At 32.1% G+C, this 22,930-nt stretch overlaps 3 protein-coding genes across 5 annotated transcripts; all 3 read right to left on the bottom strand.

The window, feature by feature from the left end:
* Nucleotides 1-2,661: 2,661 nt before the first annotated feature.
* LOC100258273 (protein CDI) lies at nt 2,662-10,315 on the bottom strand. 2 transcript variants are annotated; one of them, XR_009466547.1, is made up of 4 exons: nt 9,851-10,315; nt 8,423-9,309; nt 3,526-5,800; nt 2,662-2,894 (listed from the first exon to the last, which is right to left on the bottom strand). XR_009466547.1 is itself a non-coding variant. In XM_010656409.3 (3 exons), exon 2 carries the CDS (start codon nt 9,243-9,245, stop codon nt 8,469-8,471), a length of 777 nt encoding a protein of 258 aa, XP_010654711.1. In that variant the 5' UTR covers nt 9,246-9,309; nt 9,851-10,315; the 3' UTR covers nt 3,395-5,800; nt 8,423-8,468. The 2 variants fall into 2 exon arrangements, 1 of the variants encoding a protein (XP_010654711.1); XM_010656409.3 differs by lacking the exon at nt 2,662-2,894 and having other exon boundaries at nt 3,395-5,800.
* A 1,446-nt stretch (nt 10,316-11,761) lies between these two features.
* Nucleotides 11,762-13,222, bottom strand: LOC100258296 (auxin-responsive protein IAA1). 2 transcript variants are annotated; one of them, XM_002280488.5, is made up of 5 exons: nt 12,768-13,222; nt 12,503-12,684; nt 12,303-12,414; nt 12,151-12,212; nt 11,762-12,048 (listed from the first exon to the last, which is right to left on the bottom strand). In XM_002280488.5, exons 1-5 carry the CDS (start codon nt 12,989-12,991, stop codon nt 11,996-11,998), a joined length of 633 nt encoding a protein of 210 aa, XP_002280524.2. In that variant the 5' UTR covers nt 12,992-13,222; the 3' UTR covers nt 11,762-11,995. The 2 variants fall into 2 exon arrangements, with proteins under 2 accessions (XP_002280524.2, XP_059595503.1); XM_059739520.1 differs by having other exon boundaries at nt 11,762-12,212; nt 12,768-13,048.
* A 7,674-nt stretch (nt 13,223-20,896) lies between these two features.
* Nucleotides 20,897-22,772, bottom strand: LOC100854934 (auxin-induced protein 22A-like). Its single transcript, NM_001281157.1, has 3 exons — nt 22,397-22,772; nt 21,836-21,929; nt 20,897-21,005 (listed from the first exon to the last, which is right to left on the bottom strand). The coding sequence occupies exons 1-3, from the start codon at nt 22,770-22,772 to the stop codon at nt 20,897-20,899; spliced, it is 579 nt and encodes a 192-aa protein (NP_001268086.1).
* Nucleotides 22,773-22,930: the final 158 nt, after the last annotated feature.

The following is a 22,930-nucleotide window of genomic DNA, read 5'->3' as shown; positions in this document are numbered from 1 at the left end:
TAACATAAATATTTTCTTATTTTTCACTTTTTCTACCTTCTTACTTTTCTTTTTATTTTTTTCATCACATTTCTCTTAATTTTTTAGAACCAAATATAACCTTAAAAAATATATTTAAAATTAATAAATTATTTTTATATACTAGTTTAAGCCTTTATATATATATATATAACTTTTTTTTTATAAAAATTAAATAATTTTAAAAATATGTAAATTTTTGTCTAATTTTAATCATATATATATATATATATATATATATATATATATATATATATATATTTTAATGATAAAACCAAGAGACCCTAAATGTGTTCCAAACATCAAATTCATTCTTCAAGGCTTGAGGAGGTTGGTTGTGGAAGAATTCACTCATGTAATCAAGGGTCTCCAAAAAGCCTACGGCCCGCGGCCCGGCCAGAGCCCATTTCTAGATGGGCCGGGCCATGGGCCCCAAATTAGGCCCGGCCCGGCCCGCCACTTTTAAATATATATATATATATATATTAAAAAAAAAATTCAAAAAATAGAAAATGTTACACTAATAAAAATATTCATTGTTAACTATTTTATTCATTGAATGTATACATTACATTTGAAAATGTGGGAAAAGTTTACATTACTACAAAATAAATACATCCTAACTAGGTTGACACCTACTTATTTGTCAATCATTTGTACTTTTCAACCATAAAAATAAAAATAAAAATATGACATACATTTAGTAAAATATTTTAATCATTATCTCTTGGTGGTAATGGCGAACTAGTGAAATTGAAATGTTGTTCTGCTCTTATTATATAACCAATCATTTCTTCACAACAATAAGATTCATCATAAAAAAATGTTTTTAAATTTTCACTTTCATCTTTACCTAATTGCATGTAATTTCTAATATCTATATTATTTTTAGTTTTACAATTTTCATGATGCCTTTTTAAATGACTTGTACCTGCATTTAAGCCACCACTAAGAAGTTTGTTACAAATTTTACATTTTGCTTTTATTTCTTTTTTATTATTTTCTAAATTTATTTCTATTCTATAAAAAAAATTCCATATATTTGAAGTAAATTTTTTGCTATCACATGCATTAGATGAAAAACAAGAACCACTTGCCATAATTAGAATTATTGATAAAATATTATGCTAAAAATAATAAATGTAAAATTAAAATGTAACAAATAAATAAAAGAAAAGGTGAAGTATGTTACTAAATTGGAGAACCGAAGTAGAAATTCCTTCAAATTTGAACTCTTTGAACCACCAATGCTTGTTTTTCACCACCAATAATATTGAATAATTTGAGACAAAATGCAATAATCGAAAATATTGTGGAATGGGAGAGAGCTTAAGAGTTGAGAGAATAGAAAAAAATTGAGGGTATTTAATATTTATAGGGATTTAAATATTAGGATTTAATTTTTTTTTTAAATTTCAAGACCGTTCAACGGTCATATATTTGAAATTGAATTATGAGTGGCATGTTCAACAGTCATGTAACCGTTGAACAGCCAACTCACTTTTATTTTTTTTCAAAAATCATACAACATTTCTAATATATATATAATTAATGCAAAATAGTTACACAAAAGAGGGCCGGCTCAGTTGGTGGCTAGCTCCCTTATGGTTCCTCCCTTCAAAATTAAAAATTATTTTAATTTTTACCCCAAAAGAGGGCCCGCCAGCCCGGCCCACCAAGCCTGCCCAGCTTGAGGGCCCATGGGCCAGGCCACGGGCCTTAGATATATCAAAGGCCCGGCCCGGCACGTTGACCAGTCAACGGGCTCAGTGCCCCAACCCGGCCCGTTGGAGACCCTTTCATGTAATCGGTGACTATTTGGTCGAAGTGGTCAGTCCTCTGAATAGTCACTGGATTCTCGTATTCCAAAATGTTGTGCACCAATAATTGGCACTGTCAGGGCAGCTAGCCACGTCGACGATACGTGTGCCGCCCGCCAGCTGAGGAGCAACAACCGACACCCGAGCCCCAGCCAGTTGAGTATCAGATGCAGCTGGATGAGCTAAGAACTGCTGATTGATTGAGGAAACAGAATGAGATACCGGTAGCCCAACTCAGCGTAGCTACCCAAGGACCGTCGACAGATGATGAGGCCTTGGCCAGCCCTTCGGAAAAGAACCTCTCGGGTCTCCCAAATGGGCCGATCCACCCAGGACCACATCCCCAAGAGGGGATATGCGACCGCCAAACCCTGGGAAGAGAACGTCCTGAGCGAAGCAACCAGCCCCGCCCAGGGCCGGACCAAAAGGTATCGACCGGAAGACACCAATTGACCATGGACTGAGCAAATGGTTTTTCCGTGCGATGCCGTCGAGAAAGCACCGCTTGGAACCACCACACGCCTTCTTGATGATATGCTGTCAACACCCCCTGGCTCCCCATATTGTGCAACAAAGGCACATATCAGAAGAGAAGGTCGTACTTAGAAGCGGTCTAGTACTCTCGTATTCGGAAAGGTTGTACACCAACATAATCTATACAAACTCGTCTCTGGATGAGAAGAAACTCGAAGACCATGTTTCAGAATATTGTTTAATTGCATCCATTTTTTTTCTTTTCTTTTCTTTTTATGGGGAAAAAAAAATTAGAACTAAGAAAAGAAAATTCGGTCCAAGCACAGGAATCAACAATGGAGTGGAGTCATTTTCATAGCTTTCTCATCCAAGAGAAAACTAAAATCACTTCTGAATTAAAAGGCACGCATACATCAGGCAAAGGAGGAGATGCCAAAAATACAAGAAATTCCAACATGATTATTACAAAGTTTTACAAAAGAAATAAAGACATGGACAGAAGATTAGAGACAGCAGCAGAGACAGTCCAAGCAGCACTCGCACGTTTCATAGCAGCAACAGCAGCACAACGCCCCAAACACGCTGTGTTCACAGTTCACTCTCATCATTACTCAACACATCACCTTTTAAATCTTTTTTTTTTTTTTTTTCCCAATAAATTTCAAATTTAAGCAATGTTTTGAACCCTAATTCTATTTGTTATTTGTTTTGTAACAAATAACCTAGATCTCACCATACATATTTAATAATCGGGATTTGGACTCCGATACTTCAATATTTTCTTTTAATTTATTTATAATAGAACCCATAAAAAGGAACAAATAATTTAATGATATGATAATTTTAATAAATATAAATTAAATATTACTAACATCATAATTCATCATAGGTGGAAACTTTTTTGATTCCATGTTCGGATTATTTATAAAAGATTCGAAGGTAAGAATCTCTCTGCCATATGAAAATTTAGAGACTTGGGAAAATTTTGCCTTCCCTAATATCCAAACAGCAAACAAGAACAGAAAAACTTATAAAAAAAAAAAAAAAAACCCAGTTAATCCCTTTACTCTTGGCTTGAGGTATGGGGGAATGATTAGAACGACTTCATCTCTCTTTTATATACAAAACTGAAAACAAGCATAGGGTTTTTGCTTTCTGTTGGAGCTTTGGAAAACAAATTCAAAAAGAAAAAGGAAGGAAAAGGAATACAGACCAAGCATAGAGGCATCCCTTCTCGTCCTTGCGTTTTTGGACATGATCAAAATAGGACATCTCTTGAGCATCTGGAGCGCTATCCATTTTTCTTGTTTCTCAAACTAGTCTACAGAAAGCAGGTGAAAATATTTATGAAAACTAGAAGAATCCCTCCTTATCTTATCCTCTAAAAGTCATACCTCATGTAGAATTTATAAAGCTGGGGCAGGCTGGAAAGAGGCTTTGATATGATTACCTCCCAGTAAACACCTTCCCCCCAAGACACCCACCCACCTCTGACCCATCAATATCATATTCACTAGTACAGATAAGAGCCTCTCCTTCAATCTTTCCAACTATGATTTTACACATGTGATCGAGGTGATTAGGGAAGACAGGCTCATAAGCTTGTGAACCATAAGTTGACACGTAGCCTAGATTAATGTCATGTACCAACAGACATATGGGGTTATGCTAATTATTAACATGACCTGAAAATAACGTGTGGGGGAGCTTGGGTCACACACCCACATGCTACAGCTCAGAATCCAATGCTACACCAAACTTTCAATATCCATACCTTCCATATTGTCTACTACTTTTTTGGCTTTCACATTTGCAGTAAAACAGTGAATTTGAAGTTTGTTGCAGCAATGGACATGACCTATGAAGTGAGTTGTATCATGTTGCTTCAACCCTATCCCCCTCACATTAAACAGCTATGTTCCCAGACAGAAAATCTAGTTCTACCCAATGCATGTTTAGCAAGAAAATAAGGCAAGCAAACAATGGGTGATCTCAGTTGAACTACATAAAAGGGTGCCTATCAATAAAGCAAGCACAAGAACAGTATATAATCCGAGGTCAAGCATTACAAATAGCAGATCTGATAAAGAATGTGAACAGGATTGTGCTTTGAGAAAGTTGTTTTGTGGTACCATGTGAAAAATGAACCTAAGAGTTGTGATATCTGAATCCTTTAATTTCACCAACCTACCTATGTGGACAACTCATGACATGGGTAAGTTTGGGATGCTTCAATTTCACCAACCTACGTAAGTAGACAACTCATGACATGGGTAAGCTTGGATCCTCCTCGGATACTCATGACATTAGGAAAAAGGAAGAGTAGACAGAAAAATGAATTTTTGTAAGAAGATTTAGGGACACAAGGAAAACAAGGATCTAGTAAAAAAAATATAGTTTTTAAAAAAGATATCTTCACTTACGATTTATTTCTAATTCACTTTTCTTTTTCCTAGTACCTATGTCCCCTCTTTTCGATCATTATTAGCTGAGCCCCAATATCCTAAAATTTGAGAGCCGAGTCCTAGTATCTTAAAATTCTAAGTTGTGTAGGATCAAACACCTAGACACATACTCATATCCGATGCTCAACACTCATACCCAAACCCATGCAACATCTAGAGAATCGTATGTTGTTTGTAGGAACCATCCACCTAGCATCTGACATGGTTACAATGATGAGAATGGGGAAGGAGGGAAGCCGAGATCAAATATGTGCCTAAAGTTGACAAATGCTTCATCCCAGTATATGAGGTTGAAAAGAGTAAATAAGAATATGAATCATAAGGAAAAACCTAACAAAAAAGCACATCAAAGTGTCAACATGAGCATAAAAAATCAAGATAAGAACTTAAGGACCCAGGATGTAGTGCTGTGTCAGCATCTAATCTGATGGGAGAAGAGGACAAAAGCATCCAACCAGTGCCAGCACTACATAGGACCACCGATTCCCAAAATACTCCACTTTAGTGAGGACCATTTACTTCAAAAGAAGATGTGAACTCCAAACATAATGGAAACCACAAGCTATGAGATATTTAGATCGAGTGAGCAACATCATGATGAAGCAAGACTGCCTCAGGTAGTTTTTCTAGTGAATTGCCTTGGTATAAACCTTACATGCCTTTCCAGTCAATAACATACTACACTCTTAAATGCACAACTTTTAGATTCAGAAGTACCGATGGTCTGACTCACGTGTTTCATACCAACCCTAGCTCAGTACAAAAAAACAACTGTCCAATCATCATCATCTTTTTTCTTTGAATCATAAATCAAAGCAATCAACAGCCTTAATGAATTTGACATCAAGAACAGTAGTAGACCTACAATTAAATGATCAATACTATTCCCAAAATCCACAAGGTTTTTAATAAAATACTAGTCAAGTAAGGAAAATCCATCCTAATTTACTCCCCAAGAGTTGAGCTCCTCAGCTAGCTCTCTTACCCAAGAATGCCCCACTTACTCCTCATCAGTTGGCTCATCTGAAAATATTAATAATGAGTCAGCTCTATAACTCAATAAGTAAAATCTACAACAAGTATATATGTGTGTTTATGCATCTGAAACACAGTTTTTCACGAAATAAAGTGCTCATAAAATTTGTCAAGAAGTTAATGAATGTAAAATATCATATCAATAATCATCTTCATGCCTCATAAATATACAGACGATTTTGGAGATATCCATTATGCAGCAAAACCACCTCATCAAATATGGTGGCTAGCCTTAATAAATGGTCCTTCCAACTCATGGGTGGTAGAGGACTTAATGTTGCATAGGCATGAAATGCAAATAACTTCCTCCTGGTTGAGGCCAAAGGCATGAAAACTAACACCTTACCCCTTACTAATCAGGATCACACAACTCATGGTGTGTAAGGGTGCATTGACTCCCACGAAGACCTTGACTGCTAACGATTTAACATTAATAACCATAATTCCAATCCGCAGTTGCACAGAAATTGTAAATTGAGTACAAATTTCATCTCCAAAACATACTTTCAAAAATATTTTTTTGTAACACAAAATCAAATATCAAGGAGAGATTTGCATTTATTAATAGTATTTACTTCATTAATTTTAAATGAATTACATGCTTACTTTTATTTTAAAATATCCTGAATTTAAGAAAAATAATAGTGCATGTGTGCCATGTTAACAAAGCATAGAAAATACAACATATGCATACTCACATCAATGGCATCCTCAAAATAACATCAACACCCATTTACAAATGATCCGCTCTACCTAGGTCCAATGACTCCTTGATTTGTAAATATCATTTCACATTTTACAGGTCTTCTATAATTAATTCTTCCAAAAACTTGTGCCTTCGAATATTTAAAAGAAAATAGAATATCTCAAGCACTTAAAACTCACAGCGCCAACAATTTCATGGGATGAAAAAATGGGTCCTTTCACCTGGTTAAAAAATCCACCTCAATGTAACAATAAACAGTGCAACAATTGATAAGAGGTTCCTTTTCTTTTTCAATTCAAAGAATAGCCAACTTGTCCATGCTAACAGTACCATCCCCATCCTTGACAGCCCTTTCCAAAAGCTACCCTTCTCCTTAACTGCCACTTAATTTTCCAGATGCATTGATCAAACCTAGCAGTCCAGTACAGATAAAATGCATCTTACAGAAATTCTCAATATTTCAATAAGAACCTCAACTAAACAAGAGAGAGAAATTTTACCAAGTACTATTTCAATGAAAATGGGTATGTATAACAACCTACATATTTAAGAACTGAGCTTGGGATCTCAACTAAGAAATTCAGATAAATCAATTGAGTAGGAAGTGAGGAAAGTAATTCTAGTGAAATGATTAATGGAAAGCTGCTTATGATGACAATTATGAAGATGATTTCACTGCTGAGATCAACCAGAGCATGATGAAGACTTTGTAAAGTTGGTGGATTTATTTCAAGCATCCAAACTCCATTCTTGTCCTCTTCCTCTTTCTCCTCCCACCCTCTCCATCAGTTTTCTGACTTCACATAGCTGTCAGAAACTCTCTCATAGGCATGTTTAGGGCTTTGTTATTATTTGCAAGTTGGTCCACAAACCAACTAAATTGTAGTTTCAGTCCCTAATCTCATATTCTGGAAGTTTATGTCCCAGTTATTTTTTTTTTTCAATAAATTTTTTTGATAGACAAAGGCATGAATTAAGAAACGCCAGAAAAGAAGGAAAAGACTAGAGAAATGTCCCAGTTAATTTTTCATGATGACTCAGTCGAAAATTTCAAGTTTAAGAAAGAATATTTATTTTTCAATTAAATTAAGAACAAAAATTGACGGTAAAATGTATTTACATAACATGTGCTGTAACATATATCTAGGCAGAATAACACTCCAAAAGTATGGATGACATTCCTTTGAAAATAAGTAAAGCTTTCTGAGGCTCCACGGATGTGACATATTTAAGATCACTGACATGTAAAATCCACACACAGCAAGAGACTGACAAACAATTGTGTTGCTTCGAATATCAGGTATATTTGGCATATGCATGTATGTGGGAATTCAACTATCTCTTTAATCATCGAAACTTTTCAAATACACAGATATTTGCAGTGGTAAAAAAGGACTGAGTGATGCCCCAGATTATAATTAACATGATCAAATTGTCAAAATCATGTAAGTTGGATTTTGATGATTAAGAAGAGAAGCTTAATAGGATTAGCTGATAAAGTAATATGTAGCACCATAAATGTAAAAAATCAAAAGAATGAAAACAATCTTGTAACTCACCTATGAGGAGATTTAGAGAACAATCTTGCCAAACAACCCAAATGGCATGCAGAAAAAGCATTTACATGGAGATTTATTAATTATATACTTATATGTCAAAATCATCTCAATAGTAAACAAGGCATTGGGCAAAAACAGTTCTCATACTGATCAATTCTGATTTAACATATTTGATATTATGCTTGGATCTTGACACAAATGGTGTTACAAATGAATGGTAAAAAAGAACACACTTAAAGCAAATGCTTGCAACATATATTTAGCTTCCAACACCACCAACTTTATCAAAGGAGCAGATCTAACATACAAACACAGAATTCAAAAAAACTGATGAAAAGCCATTACCATGGCTAATTACAGCAGCAGAGATTGTGCTGTTGATTGATGCCACCTATTCTGTTTTGGTCTTCATTTCCTTCTGACATTCTTCCATTTCATTCACCCACAAGTCTGCAAACTCACAGTTTTTCCAACTCTCGAACCATGGTCCTCCTAGAGTATAGTGTATGGCCTTGGGGAGCGTACTTGGATCATCCTCAATAACCTTGTTATGACCCACAAGAAAATTCCAAACAAATGGAACTGACCCAATCTCATGATCATCTAACCACATAAATCTATGAAGATAAGCACCTGTTTGAGAATTCACCACGTCAGGCGTCAACACCCTGTTCTTGGGATGCCCACAATTATACAAAACCATTGAAGACCAATTCTTCCTCGGATACACCGTTTGCACCGCCCCATCCATTTTTGTAGTCTCCTTGGGCGCATAATCATGTTGCACACACATTATTGCGCAATTATCATCAACCAAATCTCTCAATTCCTTAATGTCTGCCAAATAAAGAAAATCACAATCCACGAACATTGCCCAACCATCATAATTAGCCAAGTATGGAGTCAAGAACCGAGAAAATGAAAACTCGGTGCTCTCCAGCTTCCCTCTTTCACGCCAATACAATCCCTTTTTTCTCAACTCAGACTGTTTTATTGGTATGACCTCAACAGGAATTGAAGCTCGTTTTAGAATTGAGTAGCGACAAACCTCATAAGCAATATCTTCCCGAGGATCATAACCCACAAAGATCTTAAAGGGCTTGGAAGTTTTATCATTGAATGGATGAATCTTGCCATTAGTCAAATTCATTCCAGTGGGTGATTCCATTGGAGGTTCTGGAATTCAATCTTCAAATTTGTATCTTTGAAATTCAGATTGGCAGCTGGAAACGCTGAAGACATTTCAGAAGCATTTGTTTGAGCTAAATTAGTAATAGAAAGACACAAAAATTGGTTCAGATTATACATTCCATGAATCACAAAAAGAAGAGAGGAAAGATGGAGAATGCTTAAAACAATTTTTTTTAATTGCCCGTTTCCCGGCAAGCAAGCATTGAAACACTTTCGTTTCTTACTGCCAATCCGATAATTTCTCAGTATTTTCCTTTTCTTTCCCCCATTTTCCAGGCAACCGAGCGGGGGTTGAATTATGTCAAAACCACATTCCCAAAATCCAGAATAAAAATCCAAAGTCCCGATCATTCAACAAGAAATCGCCCAAAATTAAATAGCAACAACAGCTAAAAAAATAAAAATAAAAATAAAAATAAATAAAAACCCCAAATGGTTAAAAAGATTGAGAGATCTAGGGTTTGCAGAAAATGTACCTGAATCTAGAGAAAGCAATTGAAAAAATAAATAATAAACACAAATAATAAGTAAGTAAATAAATAAAAAGCCTGATAGAGGAGAATGAGAGAAAAGCACCACTACCTTGATGTAAAATGAAGATTACCAAACAGTTGTCGACGTCTTCTCCTGAGATTTAGCTTCCATCTACACCAGCAAATGCCCCGGATCTTGGAAACCTCTTGCTATTTTCTTTCTCTTTCTTTTCTTTTCTTTTCTTTTCCAAATTGAGACTCATTGAGTCATAACCCAAAAAAAAAACAAAAAAAAAACTCATGGGCCCTAAGACTAGTTTGGATCTCTTTTGTATGGGCTTGGGCCTGATGATGATAAACTCAATTCTGACCAAATGGTATTTGAGGAGATATTTATGATTGTTCATACCGACCCATGAATCAACTTTTATGTATGCATATATTCCAAAAAAGAAAAAACAAAATTATGAGGTAGAAATTAACTCTTAAAAATTTAGTTTAATGACATTAAAATTTGAGGTAAAATGAGATTAAATGTACGTTGAAATGAATGTTTGAAAACAATAGTTTATTTTGTCACACCCACACCTTATTGTTGTTCTTGTATGACCGTTTTTCTTTTCGTATAGTGTTTGTTTTCTAAGAAAGAAAAGGAAAGACTTTGTCATTTTATATTTGTCCTTTTTTACTAGCTTGTTTGTTTCCTAAGAAAGGGGGGAAAGAGGGAAAGGAAAAAACAAATAACCAAAAATGGTGTCTCTTATTCTAGTTCTTTGAAGGTGATAAACATAAATGTTATCGTATTGAACACGGTGTTAGAAAAAGTCAATTTGTACATAACCTTAGAAGTAGAAATGGAAGAAATAATCACAAACTACCCTATATGGGTAATTATTAGGGAATTGATTTAAATAATACTCTTAATAAATATGAGTCTAGGTCAAAATCCAAGATAGACATTTATCTTATTAAATTTTATGAATTATTTCTTTAAAATATGGTTGTCATCTAATTTTATAAGAAATTCATTACAAAGGTTAATTTTACCAAATAAGTCCCCTCCTACTTAAGTCGGGTTGAAGGTGAAGATCATAAGAGAATATTGTCATTAGATAAGGAAAAGAAGAAAAAGCGTTGCTATCTATCTTAACCGACTTTCTAGGACATTGGAAATTTACATCGGAGTAGAGAATCGATGATATTATTTAGCCTTACATTTTACCAACAAAGAAGTCATCAATGACGATTTGCCATCCTTGTCTTCTCAAACCACTTATCTTTGTCAATCCAAGTACTATTTCTTAGTATAACTCATTTAGGAAATAATAAAATGCATAAGTGAAATGTTAATTTTATCAAAAGATATTTTCTTTGTAATAATAATACGGTCATTGAGTATTTCAAACACTCTCTAATAGAAATGGCTAGTGTCACTCCATGGCTCAAAGTTGAGCTATACAAAACCATGTGATATGCCTTATTTATACTTAAAAACCATGTGATATGTCTTATTTATGTACCCATTGCCACAAGTCCTATTGACTTGTCTTTAATTAATCTTTACCAAATTGTTCACACTCAACTATGTGATGGAAAAAAAAAAACAAATTATTACAAGTATTGATTTTTCAAAAGGAAAAGAAAAAAAAATCAATAGAAATTTCTCCTTTTTCATTGCTTGTCTAAATTTAAAAATCCTTAAAATCTTTTGTATGTTATAAAAAAATATTAAGAAAATTTATTTATTCATGTTTGATTTTATTATAGAAGATAAAAAAAATCTAATATGATTAAATTAAAAAAAATTATGCATTTTAAAATCATTTAATTTTTATAAGGAAATAAGTTAAATAAGTTTGAAGAAACGTATAAAAATAATTTATCAACTTTAAATTTATTTTTTATTTATTTATTTATTTTTTCTTTATGTTCTTTTCTTCAAATTTCCAAAAACCAAACATAGCCTAAGTTCCCGCATCCTTAAGATATATGTAAATTTTGATTAATAAGTAGAAAACAATTGATGAAACATATTACCAAATCTTATAAAGCTTGACAAATATAGGCATGAATGTTAATTTCGAAGTACCATTAGTACAACATCATGTAACTAACGTCTATTTCTCTACTCTAAAAGTCTCTTTTACATATATTTTCTCTTTTTTTTGGTCACCTAAAACCAATCAAAATTAGGGGAAAAAAATAGAAGAAGAAGCCTTTTTACATCAAATTATCATCCAAGGATGCTATCAAACTATAGGCTTTTTGATCCACTTGTGCTTGTGCATTTTTGAGATTCCCTTGGAGCTGCACCACAAAATTTCAAAAGGAAAAAGAAAAAAAAATCAGTAAAATATAATTTAATATTAAAGAAAAAAGAGGAAAAAAAAAAAAAAAAAACCTCTTTACCTAGTCCAATTGCTTCAATGCTTTTCATCAGCCGTAGTCGCTTGCATGATTCCACAAACATTCTGAAAAATAAAATTTGGAATGATTAATTGACTAAATAAAAATTAATTTAGGTTAATTAGGGTTATTCAGGGGCAGTCCGGGAAACTTACTTCCATGGTACGTCGCCGACCAGCATCCAATCTCCATCCCTGTCCTCATAGGTAGGCATGTAGTCGGATCCCTTCACAGGATCCATAAGCTTCCTCTCATTAAGATAATTACCTGCGTAACAATTACCAAAAAGGACTAAATTACCCCTGAATACGAAAAGAATTTGTATAAATCAGAGAAATACGGATGAAATACGTACGAATAGGGAAGCAGGAGAACATGTCCTCGAGAGATCCCAACAGCTGCTGATAGCTGCCGTACATCTCCAGATCAACTTTTCTTAAATACGGAGCTCCGTCCACCGCCACCTTCACATATTTGCTGATCTTCGCAACATTCTTCCGACTCGCTTTCACCGGCGGCCACCCCACAATTTGTGTCCTGTAACACAAATGTAAGATGTCAAAACTCTAGCGGCCAAAATCGTTAGTTTATCGGCCAAATTAATATAACTGAACTCTTACTTTGCCGGCGGAGGCTTGGAGTCGCCGGAAACATCGTTTTCAGATGGATTGCTAGCGTGATCCGTATTGCAGGGGCCACGGAGGTTCAAGCCGACGGTGTCGGAGAACCCGCGCTTGGTGCCGGACTTGGTAGCGCCGGGGAGGCCTAAGGTGAGCTCGGTATCATTGAAATAGAGGCCGGCGGAGGAAGATTCCGGCGAGGGTTTGGGGAGCTGCGGTGACATATTCTTCTCGTAAAAATTGTGTGAAAGTTGTTGGAAAGTGAGGGGAAGCGTTTGGCAGGGTTTGTATTTATATATGGCGAAGGGAGTAGTGTGAGCCAGTGACAGAAGGACACGTGTAGAGAAAAGAGCGGGTGGGATTTGTCCAGGTGGAATAGAGGGTTGATTATGAGAAAGCGTGTGTGTGATTTCAAGTGCTTGAATGTTTGGGCCACCATGTCGGTTCGCACCCACTCCCTTCCTTTCATTCATTTTGGTCCAAATATTTAATTGTGGGTTTTATTAGATGTGATACCTTCTAGATTCATAATCATAACTGTTTAATGATAATATTTAATTTTATAAAAATTATTTATTACACACTTACAATTTTTTCAAACAATTATTAGATGAATTTGCATAATAGGGGTAAGAAAAGTTATAAGAAAATACCAATAAAAATAATTTTTCTAATTTGGTTTTATTATAAAAAATAAATATAATTGTTAAAATTTATGTATTTTAAAATTATTAAAATATTATATAAAAGAGTTAAAATAAATTAAATAAGTTTTGAAGTAATATATAAAAATAATTGGTCTCAGTCTCTGACCCCTTATTTGATTTATTTTGAAAGACTAACAAAAAAATCTAACATATATGTCGGTCAATGAGATAATAAATGTGTAAGACCCAAAGAAATTGATCGACGAGTTCTTTTTTGCAGGATGCATAAAAAATTCGACTTTAATTTTATGAGAAGGGTTTAAATGAGAACATGTCTCTGGATTCGAACTATGGTGAATTATGTTTGAGTAGGATAAAATGAGAGGAAACTCTGATGATCTTATATAAAATTATTATTTTTTATTTTTAAAATAGAAAAATAAACAATATATCAAAAGCCAACACTAAATTAGAAAATAAATAATATATCTAAAATTTTATTTTTTATATTTATTTATTCATTTTTTTTTAAATTATTGTGAGTCGTTTGTTCCTTTTTCTTTTCTTTTCTTTATATTTTACTTTTTTTTTTTCATTTTCCTTTTTTGGAATTTTCCGTGTCAAATTTTTCAAAGTTGGAGGGAGGCATTTCATGATCAAATGGGAAAGGAATTTTTATAAACCTAAAAATCAACCAAGACACTTTCTCGTGGAGTTTGTTTGTGCTTTTTAAAGCATTTCGACACAAGAAAAAGTAAAAAAGGTAATTATGGCTGTTCAAAGTTTCTACAACATTTTATCTTTGAAATTCTGGACAACTTTCACCCCATCTTCAAAGAGAAGCTTCTAAACTTAGAAACTTCCTTTCCACTTGTGATAAAAAGAAAAGCTATTTTATATTTTCAAGCCAACAATTACCATATGTGGAAAAACATATGAAAAATTCATTTTCAAAAATTTAATAATTAGAAACACTTTTTATTGGAGTTGGGTGGTTGCCTAAGTCATACCGACCTAATTAAATAAGAAATCAACGAGAGTAATTTACAAGTTGGAACAACCAGAAACAGACCAGAAACCACCTCATTTGAAAAAGAGAATTATTTTTATTTTTTTTGTTGAAAAAGAAAGATCGAGAGAACTCGAGAAAAAAAGTTATTTGAAAGAGAAAACGAAATACTTGTATAATCAAGTTTCTCTTACTTTTACTTTTCTTTGGGTGTTACAAAATGAAATGATTCTGGATTTTAGTGTGGTTTTATTTATGACTTGGTATGAAGAATTGAATGGTAAAATATTTATTTTTTTATATCTTTTTATATTATTTTAGGTACTTCAAAAAGATAATTCGAAGTTTTTTAAAGGATAATATAAGGAAAAAAATAGAAGAAAAAAAAGTAAAAAATTAAATTATATATTTCTTCCATTTCATTTATTTTCTTTGATTATATAAAAATTAAATAAATTTAAAATACATAAATTTTTAATTAATTTTAATTATATTTAATTTTTTTTATTTTTTATAATGAAATCAAACATAAAAAATAATTTTATATATATTATTTTCTTAGTATTTTCCTGAACAAACATAACCTAAATGAGCTAATTTTAAAATTTCATTTTTATTATTAATTTTTTTTGGTTAATGAGTAATGACAATCCAAAATTTTAAATACAAAGGCAAAATTCAAAAATAAAAAGAAAATTAAGGAGAAGGTACAAGTGAAAGAAGCGGGATAAAATAATGGGAGAGGGGTAAGAGAAAAGGGAAAACCGAAAAGAGAGGGCGCTCGTGTGAGGAAGGTGAGGGAAAAGGAAGAGTGGGGCCCAGGTGTTTGGGTTCTTAAGAAACAAGTCAACTTTTCATGAGTCCGGTGTGGGTCCAGTTCGCCACCCCCACCCCCACCCATGTGAACATGTTTCTTTGTCCCCAGTCACTCTCTTTCATGAAATTAAACCCACTTTCATGCCACGTGGCATATTTCTACCGGAGTTTCCGGTCATAATGTCTTTTTAGACTTTGGGTTCGTGTCAGTGTGTCACCTGAAATCGTACTCGTCCTTTATTACAAATTTAACACAATTGAAAGCTCCATCCTTTTCAACCTTTTCTTGGGCTTAAATGCGTAAAAATATTTTTTTTTAAATGGTTTATTGATAATTTTAATTTATACTAATTATCGGTAAATTTGAGGGTTGACAACGTCCATCATCTCCTCTTGTATTTGAATACCCTGAGCGTTTTAATGACTATAGTCTTATATTTGAATACCCCGAGTGCTTTGATGAATGTAGTATAAAATTAAGGTATACACATTTCCTGATAATAATTACTTTTGAGAGGATTGGTGATACTTGAGATCTTACAAGTGATATTAAAATCAAAATCATTAAAGTCAAGGTCATGGATTTAAACCCTAAACGTGTCGTTCAAGTGGGAGTTTAAACTTTTAGGAAAAGTTTAATATGGTATTAACTTGGTTTGGTGGAATATCGCAATTCTTTCATCTCCCCGTTTAGTTATTTAGTATCTCTCCTCTCCCTATTTAGTTAGTTGGTATCTCTCTCTGTGAGAGAAAATGATTTTAATCAAAGGTTCTTTACCTATTACACTTTTTAAAATGATATTTTTATACACAAGGGTTAATTTCATTTATGAGTCTTGGGTTTTTAGCTAAATACATATCATTCCTATTGATTTGAAATTTTATTAAATAATTCTTTTATTTTAAGCATTTTGAATGAGAGAGAAAACATGTGAAAATAATATCAAAAAAGAGTTATTTAAGATAATTTGAAAATCATTCTTGAAAAAAAGTATTTATCTTCCAAAATAGAAAATAATTTGTTAATTAATAGTATATGTTTGAATGAAAATTAATTTTTTGAAAATTTGTTTTAAAAAAATTTGAGATGTTTTTAGTAATTTCTATACAATGTTTTTTTAAATAAAATTTTATTTTTGAAAATAATCCAGAACCGCTCATGAGAACTACTTTGAAAAAACTATTTTCTAATAACTATTTTCGAAAACATTATCAAACAAACAAAACCTTACAACTAACTCATTTTCTTGTATTGACAAATGCTTATTAAATATAGAAAAGCAGCAAAGTATTTTACTACTTTTATTTAATTTTATGAATACCCAAAAAGTCCAATTTTGCATTTTTCATATTATTTTTTTTAAACTAAAAAAAATATATTTAGTTTTGATATAAATAATTAGTTAATTAGCTATTTATGGTGGTTCCATAAGAACAGAGTTGAAGGCCAAGATAGGAAAGAAACAAAGGCACATGCAATGCCATCAACCATCTTACAAGTGGATGAATGAATGGTACTCTGCATCCCCAAATTTGAGAAAACACATGCATGCCATGTTTGTTTAGCAACATTTTATAAAGACATAAGTTGTTGCATGTTTTCCAAATCAGATTGAACACAGAATCAAAACAAATTGTGACTCAATTTCAAATTTTTGGAAAAAAATGAGCCACAACCATGAACATTTTTATGTACACATTGTCATGTACACATCATGAACTGCCTCACACTCTGTTTTTCTGCTATTTCTATTGCTCCATTGCAATTAGGTTGGCCTCTCTTCATTGCATGTTTATTTGGTGGCCCTCAAGTGGTTTGATTTTTTCTTTTAATGATTAAGTTTTATCCCTTTTCTAAATGTGGATGGTGAGGCTAAAATGGGAAAAAAAAAGTAATCTCAAATTAAGAAAATCGGGCCTAATCAATGTTAGTTTTTAGATGTGGTATTTGTTTTTTGGTTGAATATAAAAAAAATCAAAATATTTGACTTTTTCTATTAAGTTAAAAGTAACTTGTTGATATCAACCAATATGTCTAAATCAAACCTATTTAGGAGTTATAAATCGATGGAGAATGAATGTAGTTGAGTTCATTTGAGACCTCAAGTAGAGAAGGATTGATGGGTGGAAAGTGAATGTAGTTGAGATCCTCACTTGTAGAGAAGAATTGATCATATTTTTCTTTTAAGATCATGAAATGTGACAAATTATTATTATTTTTTAGAAAATCATATTATCTTTTTCTATCTATAATATGAATAATAACTTGAATTTTAGTATGATAATAAATATTATTTTATATGAATCGAGTAAACATTAAAGATATTATATTTCTCTTAAATATAAATTTTATCTTGAAAATTAATTTTTTATTTTTTATAAAGATTTTTTTTTTCAAATTGATAAATAAAATATTATATTTTAAGATAAAGAATAAATAATTTTTTTTTATTTTGGAGTTTATTTAATAAAATTAATGTAAAATATTCAAAGAAAAAAAATAAGCATTTTACTTTTTCTTTTTTCATTTTAAAGTTTATTTAAATAGACATTTTTATGCAGTCAAATTCATATTTGTTGATTCAAGTTAAAGTAATTACAACTTTATTTTATTTTTATTTTTATTTTTATTTTTATTTCACTTGTTTTTTTTTAGTATGAACACAAATGAAAACAAAACATTCAAATCAAGTAAAGTAAATAATGGCTTCATATTTTAAATTTAATTTTTTATTTTGAAATAGTAACGTAAGAATAAATAAACTTCTAAATATTTCATAATTTATAAAGATAAATTTGATTTTAAATAAATGAGTTTCTATTTCCCAATTTGCTTCAAATCATGATGCAAAAATTACACTTTTCCCTAATATAAGAAAAATACAAAAGACAATGATACATAATTAAAATTAATTAAAAAATTATTTATTTTTAAATTATTTAATATTTATATAAAAAAGTTAAAATAAGTTAAATGAGTTTGAATAATTTATATCAACAATTTATTAATTTTTAATTTATTCTCTTTCTCATCTTCTTTCTTTCGCATTTTGCCTGAAATTTTCCAATAACCAAACATAGCAAGAGAAAGTAACTAAGTGTGGTTTGCTTATTTGCATCTCCTTGACATATACATTTCATTTGCATTTGCATTTGCATTTGACTCTCTTTCCCTAGGTGCATGCATGGGGAAAGCATGAAATGGGTAATAAGTCTTTATCCTTGTTTTGTTGAAAGAAACTTTAAGGGAGTAGTGTGTTGCACTGCCCAAATTGGCTAAGGAGAACATGCCAAAACACATGGGTCACTTCCCAACTCCTTAGAAGGTCACTATCTCATTAGCCTAAAATATGTAAACATGATATTAAAGTCCAATAATATAAGCTTTTTTTGCATTGCCAAATAACTCCTAGAAGACATTTTGGATGGGACAATGGTACTTAGCCTCCCACGATTCCATATGTCGACTCATATTTACTGTCTTTTTTCTCATTTTGGCATGGCATATATCACTTTCCTATGAATGAGGGTCTTTCTTTTTTGTTTCTAGATTGCAACTAGATGAATGGATCTCTTCCCTTCCTTTGCTTTTTCCTTGGGTGAGCTCTAGGGTATGATTTGGGTGGTAGTTTTGTTCATTTTGGTGCAAGTAAGTCTAGAGACTTCTTCGTATGAATTTGGCGTTGCTTTAATATGAGATTTGACCATATTACCCTTGTTAAAAATTTCCGTTAGGTTAGAAGTAACTCACGATCATCAATTATAGAAAAAATGATAAACATTAAAGTTCAATGTATTGTATCCCACATTGCTTTTAAAAGAATTCTATATTGTTTGAAAGACGGGTTTTAACTTATATGAGAGACGATTTATCTAACTTATATAATATGAATAACATAAAATCATGCTAGTTAATTTGTCTTACCAGCTATATTTATATACGTATATAGAAGTATAAACACAAATTGAGATGGGTAGTGATAAATTTTTATTAGTTAGTCAAATAAAATCATATACTAATTGGTTTTTATATGATATAGGAATACAACTTAATCATGCATGTAACAAATTTTCAAGCTTCCAAAAAATGTTGTCATTTTTTAATTACCCAAGTTTTACGTTCATTGGAGACAAACGGTCAAAGGATGACTAACAACATCCATGGCTACAAATTAGGGTTTTACTTGAAAATGGAGAAAAATATAGTTAATTAGATGCTTCAAACAGGGTTGAAATTGGAAACCATATTAGTAAATATATAACAAAACTATGATTTGAAATTAATTATAGATGTTAGGTTAGTTAGTTGGGATTGGAATATCTAGTTATGTGAGAATACAGATTAGATTCGGTACCTAAAATTAAGCTAGGGTTCATCATCGAAGTGCTAATCATATGAATCTCTTATACTAAAAATATCATTAATGTAAACATTGAGAATATGGGAACATGGAGCTAGAACATGGGCTTTATTCTAAAGATTCTCTAATTTTTTTTAAAGTAACATTATTTTATAGTTTATTAGATCATAGTTTGGACCTCGAGTTCGACCCTGTCTTAGATTAAGTTGACAATTTTGTAGATTCCGATGCAATTAGGAACCAATCCCAAATAACAAAGTCTATTGCGACAAGTTTAGGTACAAGGATTAATTTATTACTTGAGTGATGATAGGAGAAATATGCTTGTCATGACATGATAATAATTCTATAGTTATATTTTTATAATATCTAAGAACAATATTACCTTATGAGGAAAAGTGGAGTTGCACAAGACTGAACATGGGCATAGGGATGAGGTTAATGGAGTTTTGCCTGTTGACAATTTTGGAGACAACTTGTAAATTATTAAATTTTATATTTTATTAATTTTCCTTTAAAATAATCCAAACATTGTACTAGTAACATATTTTATTTCCCCTTATCATAATTTTTTTTTTAAAATTTAATTTTTGTTTGAATAACATGATTTCATCGTTATCATGTTAATGTAAATGAATTTTGAATTGTCTAAATATCACACAATTTTATAAAATTAGAAAAGAAAAAAGTGAGTTTTCGGGCACTCATAAAAATAACTACAAAATAAAAACCCTCTAAAAATAATTCAAATTTCATGCACTTAGCAGTTAAAAGCAATACCTAGGATGACTAAAGATCATACATATATTATTAAAAAGTAGTATCTGAATGGTTAATGGTAATATCTTTAATCGAAAAATGTATGAAATGTTAATTATTTTTGGATAGCTGCTAAGAAATTATATTTTATAAACTTGAATTATTTCTCTCACATGAGTATATGGAAATACATTTTTCCCAAAAAAAAAGGTAAATGAGTCTTGAGTTGTCTAAATGTAGCACAATTTCATAAAATAAAAAACAAAAATTAAATATTTAACAAAAATTAAAATTGGATAAAATATTATCTTAATTAAACAAATACAAAATTTTTAATTAAAATATAAAGAAACACAACTAGATTATGTTGTCTGTCTAGGATCCTAGATCCAACTTAACATTAATTAAGTCTTACATGCATAATTTAAATAAAATTTGTCTTCTAAATTAAAAAAGAACATCATAATTAGGGTAAACATAAAATTTGTTCAAGGAAAAAGACAATAAGATTAATTTCTGCATTACAATCACAAACTTCTAATCATTTATCTTCTGGAGTTCCTTCAGAGAATTTAACTGCAGGCCGAAATTCTTGGTTTCGGATTTTTTCTTGATCCTCAGCCTCTTGCAAGATTCAATGAACATCCTGAAAGTAAAAATTAAAATTTTATTAGAGATTTTATTTAATTAAAAATATAGAGATAATTTATACTTAGTGTGAAGTTGAATATGTGAAATAAGATTAATGGGTATGGGTGCCCAAGTAGAGTTGATCCAACCCGATCCAATAAATCGAGAGTTAAAAAGAGAAATAGTTTCTAGAAGTTGACAAAAAATAAAAAAATACTAAGTAAGAAAGTTTTCTCCAATTTCATCATGATATTTATGTTATGAAATTTATGGTTTCTTTCACGACTCGAGATAGAGAATTTATTGTCAAATAATAATATTAAATTAGAAAATATGTCCTTTTATTAAATGTGATATATATATTGCAATGATTCTTGCCTTGACCCAACTATTGCACTCGAGGACAATTTCGTCATTTAGCAGACACTATGATGAGGAATTGGCGTATGTCGGCAATGTGGTGGGTCCCAATCATGGAACCCCATGTGGGGGGAGACTTTTGAAATGACTAATTTGCCATTGTCTTTACCCAAAATGACAACATGTTCCCCAAGATTAAAATATGTACATAAAATTTAATACAGAGGTATGTTTGGTTGGAAGAATAACTCAATTCTCATATGACCCACTTCCCATTGGAAATAAATGAGTTACCGCAAATTTATGACCATTCAGGTAGATAGATATGTTTGTTTTGATGAGGTTATTTGGAAAGAAGTCTGATCCAAGGGTTGAGAGGAGCCCAGTGAGTGGTTATATACCAAAGTTTGGTGTGCATGTTATAGACAGAATGAATGATATAAATATAGAAATTTAAAAGAAGGGATGGGGGGTTTGGTGACTTACTCCCAAGGAACATCTCCTACAAGCATCCAGTCCCCATCTTTGTCCTCATATATGGGAATATACTCTGAACTATCTGCATCTTTCAATGCTTCACCTGCCAACACATATTTAACAAAAGAATTAGTTCTTCTTCAAGGGTTTTGTGGTGGAGCCATAGATTTTGATTATCATAAATCTCGAAAAATACGCTCATCATATGTTACTCTCGTTGATATTTGATGGGTGTATTGAATTATGTAATTGATTTAATAGTGATTTTAAGAAACATTTCTAACTTTTTTAAGATTTAAAAATTTTGATTAAGATAATTGTTTTCAAGGTTAAAAACGTTTTTTAAATCATTTTACTTCATATTTATCGGGTTTTGAACCGAAAACTATGTGGAAAAAGGAATTCTTTTTGGTACTTTGAAGTTATAATCCAATATTTTGCATGGCTAGATTTGATAAACCGAAAATTAAATAAATAACTATTTATATAGTAATTAGTAGGTTACGTAACATAAACCCTAGCTAGAAGGATGAAGCAGAAGAATAGAAATGAAGGCATAGAGCAACTCACCGATGCCGAAACACCCGAAAAGCTCCTCAAAAGCGGTGACAAGATTGAAGTAGCCTTGGTGGGAACTCAAATCGATCTTACGAAGAAAAGGTGCGCCGTCCATGCTCACTTTCACGTACATTTTGGTAGCTTCTGTTCGATCCTTGTCGTTAAAACTGTTCTTCCTCCGATATGAGCAGACTGGCGGCCACCCCACAACTTGGTTCTTGTTCTGGGCTTTCCGTTCACAAGTGGTGGCGCTGCTATCCCCGGACATCTCAGAAAACACCCTCTTCTTCTCGTTTCTCTCCACTGCATTAACACCAGCAAGGTGGTTTGAGTCGGCATGACCGGGCAGACCCAGCCTCAGCTCAGTGATCTCGAGTCCTAGGGCCATTTCTTGGAGGAGGGTTGAGGTAGGTTATGGGAGGTAGAGCTAGGGTTCTGTGGTTGACTGTGAAATTTGAATGTGATGGTATGGAGTTGGAGGAATTTTTATTTTTGGGGTAAAGTATATATAGAAGGGGAAGATGGAGGGGGAAATGGTGGGAACAA

Source organism: Vitis vinifera, chromosome 9 (assembly GCF_030704535.1).
Source record: "Vitis vinifera cultivar Pinot Noir 40024 chromosome 9, ASM3070453v1".
In the NCBI taxonomy this organism is placed as follows: domain Eukaryota; kingdom Viridiplantae; phylum Streptophyta; class Magnoliopsida; order Vitales; family Vitaceae; genus Vitis; species Vitis vinifera.
This window is presented reverse-complemented; position numbering and strand designations above follow the sequence as displayed.